We start from the raw sequence: 4,617 nt of genomic DNA on the forward strand, positions 1-4,617 counted from the left end.
CTAATTCTCCAAACGGAAATCTAATTAAGAATGTCTGGGATATGTTGGAAAGGACAGTTGGACTGCGCGGTTCGCTACCGACTATACAATCCAGCAGTTGGCAAATATCATGATGGAAGAATGGTTAAATCTGGAGATAGTTGGATGTTTTAGCCCGAGTAGCGAGCTTATCAGACAGGAGAGCCTTAGTCATTTTCATGGGATTAAGAGGCCTTTAAGAATCTAAACTCTTTTAACTCTATATCAGTTTAAATAGTTATCTGGGATTAGATTCTTAAAGATCTCTTAATCAGGGATGTAGTTGGCCGATCTGAGATAAAGGAAGTGTGATTTCTCTCCCCCCCATGATTTTTAAGGGATTTTCCATCGGCGCAACATCCAAATCAGGAGTGTCAGAGGTAAACAAGCTCCTAGAGACATAACGCGCATTGACCACTCTGGGAGTACAATGTCTCGCATGGGGGGAGATGTGTGGCCCCTAATCCTGTTATCCTCAGTTAACGAGCTGAATACGTGATTGTTATTGATGCGTGTGTTTTGGGCTTAGTGGCAGCTCGAAATAGCTAAGGTTGATCTCGCTTTAGCAGTTGGCCACGAGTGTCACCCAGAAAGAATGAAGAAGACAGTGAGGGGTGATGAAGAATTGGAATAAGACTTAAGCCGAGGAGTGACTGCACTTTATTCTTAACCACACAAAGCTCCCTGGTCACGTGATTTTGCTGACATAAAAAGAAGTCGCGCAGTTCCTTTATTACCGGGTCTAAAGCGAACCCGGTTCTGGGCTACACTTAAGGAGGTGTAAATTGTTTCTTCGCGTGATCATGGCGGAACAGGTGATGCCCACGTTACCAAAAAGGACGAACGCCCTACTTCTGTCAAGGCTCGTGCATGTTATTACCATCAAAGACCGATGAACCGTAGGTGGGCCAAGACAGACTTTGTGAACTTTTCACAGCCACCGCCTTCGTTGTTACAATAAAGAAATGTCTCTTCACTAGTGGGTGTCACTTCAATTTAATCTTCCACTCCTCTCCGCTTCTTTCTCTCTAAACGCGGAGAACATGAGCTTGCTCTAGTCTGCCAGCCTTCCTTCCTTCCTTCCTTCCTATTAATATTCTGGATTATTTTAAACTGCAGAGACACCCGTTCCATTTGCCATCCATTCGATAACCTCTCTGTCTCTCTCTCTCTATCCGCCTTTAATGTTTGCCTTTCTCATTATGTCTGTTTTTTTTTTTTTGGTCTTGCTCTCTGCTTCCCATTTTTTCTTTTTTTTTTGCATTTCATTACTCGCAATATTGTTTCATCATTTACTATTAGAGAGAGAGAGAGAGAGTATATAAATAAAAGAAAGATAGACGGAGGCAGTGAAAGATCAAAAATTGATAAGTGGATAAAGCAGACAAAAGAAAGAAACAGAGAGATAGATAAAAGGATGAAAAATGATGGAGGGAGAGAGAGAATCGAGGAGAAATAGTAAGAAAATTAGAAAATAGCGAGAATATAAAAGAAAGAAAATGATAGATAATGAATGTAATGAGAGAGAGAGAGAGAGAGAGAGAGAGAGAGAGAGAGAGAGAAAGAGAGAGAGAGAGAGAGAGAGAGTACATATAAATAAAAGAAAGATAGACGGAGGCAGTGAAAGATCAAAAATTGATAAATCAAAAAATCAAAAGAAAGAAACAGAGAGATAGATAAAAGGATGAAAAATGATAGAGAGAGAGAATCGAGGAAAAATAGTAAGAAAATTAGAAAATAGCGAGAATATGAGACAGAGAGAAAGAAAATTATAGATAATGAATGTAATGAGAGAGAGAGAGAGAGAGAGAGAGAGAGAGCAGAAATAGACAAGAATACACAGAAAGGGATAAAGTGCACGATAGAATGAAAGGAAGAGACAGACAAAGAAAGCAAGAGAGGGAAAGAAACAGATAGAACAAGAGAGAGAGAGAGAAAGAGAAAGGGAGAGCAGAAATAGATGAGAGACAGATAGAAGATGGCATACAAAGAAAGAGACAGGAAAAAGGATGAAAAAAGATACAGAGAGATAGCCGAGCAAAATGGTTAGAAAATAAGAGAGAGAGAGAGCGGAACAGAAATAGACTAGAATACTTAGAAAGGGGTAACGTGCATGGAAAAAAAGAAAGAAAACAAGAAAGAAACAGATAAAGAAAACAAGATCGAAAGAAAAGATAAAGAAAACAAGATCGAAAGAAAAGATAAAGAAAACAAGATCGAAAGAAAAGATAAAGAAAACAAGGGAGCAAAAGAGAAATTGCTAGAGATATTGAAAGAAAGAAGGATGGATAAAGAAAAGGAAGACAAATGAATCAATGAAAGAAAAAGAGAAATTATTTAAAAAAGTTAAGAGTGGATCAGAAAAATGACAAAGGTGAAAATATGAGAGAGAGTAAATCGTGTGAATATGAAGTAGCAGATAAATAAAACAGTGAGAAAAAGAGCGAGGAAACAAAAATGGAGAGAATATTCCCCCTCCCTCCTAAAAGTTTTGAATCACGTTTAATTTTTATGAATTTTCAAAGTTCTGGAATATTCGAGAATATTCCAGAAAGACTCCTGGATGTGGTAGAACAGCGTGCAAGATTTCTGAATGTGGTAGAACTCTGTAGATGATTATAGAAAGTGGGAGTATTGTTTTAATATTAATGAAGATTGTAGATGATTCTAGAGTGCTTTGCTATAATATAAATTGAGCAAAAAAAAGCTGAATCTTATAAAATCGAACGCCCTGAATTCATTCGCAAAGAGTGTTTGGTGTAAGTTTTGTGTTTTTCCTGATAAACATGGCAAGAAATAAGGAACTGAGTGTTGCAAAAAGAATTGGTCATAACTCTGCATAAAGAAGAAGGTGTATATAAAAATAATGCTGATTGCTAAACGCAATCGATGACTTAATCCACCCGAAACCCGAGTTGAATTCAACAGGAACAGAGAATCTCCCGTGTCTACACCCACTGTACAACTTCATCTTAAACAAGCAGGACTTCGTGGTCAGGTAGGATCTAAAAACCCTACAATCCTCATTAACCTGGAAATCGAAAGAAACGGTCGGCTTGGGCTACGAGACATCAAAGTCGAACAAATGAAGAGTGGAAAAACGTACTGTGGACGGATGAATTGAAGTTTTTTGAATCCAAGAATACTAGAGTTTATTTGAGACGATCAACTTGGGGTAAAAATGGTGCCACATTGTCCACAGTCAAGTAAGGTTGATGGTTCCGTCCTGATCTAGGGTTGCTTCTGTTTTCTGGAGTGGGTGACATCTTCAGAATCAAGAGAATTTTAAGAAAAGAAAACATTCTTGAACACAATGCAATATCCTCTGGACTTCGTGGAAGAAATTTTCTATTACAAGACAATGACCGGAAGGGACTTTCTAGCAACTAAACAACAGGAGGGGATATTGAAAATTATGGTACGGCCATTCCAATCGCCTGTCTTAAACCCAATAGAGCTTTTATTGGATCGTGAAGTCCGTGAATTCTCCTCATCTTCACAAAGTCAATGGGAAACCTTGCAGATCGCTTGGAATAATGTTAGTAAAGACACTGTTATAAAATTAATTACCAGAATTCCCAGAAACGCGGGATTTTCATCCAGCAAACGGAAAATCGACCAGTTGCTGATTCTCCTCAAATCCCACTTCAATTTAAAGAAATCTAGTACTTGAAATCAAGATTAATAGACTGAGTGAAGGTTGTAAGTTACAGTGAAACAAACCTTGTTTTTTTATTGTTTTCGCTGGCTTAATTTATTATTTTTTAGCTACATAAGCCAGGTATCCAAGGAAAACGTATTAATTATCTTTCCCACCACCAACAACAACCACTTAACATCCACTATAACAACTTGATCTTAATATCTGCTATTACAGCTTTGCCTCACTATAATCAACCGCAGATGATTGTCATATGGGCTGAACCGAGAACTGCTTTCTTTTAAAACTGCTCAAATTGTATTAACATTTCTTTTCTCCCCCCCTCCCCGCACCCTACTTGTTTATGGGCGTATTTTAAGTGGGAACTACCATTGGCTCGTTGGAGCCATCTACCGGATATAAGGTGAGCTTATCCTAACAATGGTAAGAAGAGAAAGAGAGTGCCAATCGGGATTTCATTTTATGGCTAAATTAGACTTCTTTTCTTTTAAAATCTTCTGTGATTGACCTCACGGTATTCATACAATAAAAGGAACATTAAATCTAAAAGAGAAACGTTTTTATTGGCTATAAATCCATCATTTTATAGTCTTACCTTCACTGGGATACATCGCAGATTGTTCTTCTGAATCATCCATATAGAGGATCAGTGGAAAGTATGTCACTTGGTAGAAAACAAGACTTCTTGGTTTCCTGTCACGCTGTCTGACCACGTGAATCTGTCGAACGAAGAAACAGTTGATTTAATAGTTTTTTTGGACTGGAATCTTGAATATAACTCAGAAGGTTTAAAATATACATATATGAAATGGCAATCATTCAAACCGGTTTGAAAACGTGCTGCGTGTGTTTGGGGGATGTTTTTGTGTTGACTGCTCAAAAAAAGTGGATATTTCTAAAGTAGCAGAAACGGAGGTTGAATAGTAAACAGTTTTCTC

General features: G+C 37.8%; 1 protein-coding gene across 1 annotated transcript in view; it reads right to left on the bottom strand.

Moving 5' to 3' along the window:
• Positions 1 to 4,388, bottom strand: part of LOC150085312 (histone-lysine N-methyltransferase MECOM-like) — an 81,808-nt gene extending 77,420 nt beyond the window's left edge. The window contains exon 1 of the mRNA XM_090373143.1: positions 4,275 to 4,388. Within this exon, the coding sequence (XP_090229269.1) occupies positions 4,275 to 4,317 (43 nt within the window). The 5' untranslated portion in view covers positions 4,318 to 4,388. The remainder of the gene's footprint in view (positions 1 to 4,274) is intronic.
• Positions 4,389 to 4,617: the final 229 nt, after the last annotated feature.

This window comes from Mastigoproctus giganteus, chromosome 5, assembly GCF_048544385.1.
Source record: "Mastigoproctus giganteus isolate SK-2022 chromosome 5, ASM4854438v1, whole genome shotgun sequence".
NCBI lineage: Eukaryota > Metazoa > Arthropoda > Arachnida > Uropygi > Thelyphonidae > Mastigoproctus > Mastigoproctus giganteus.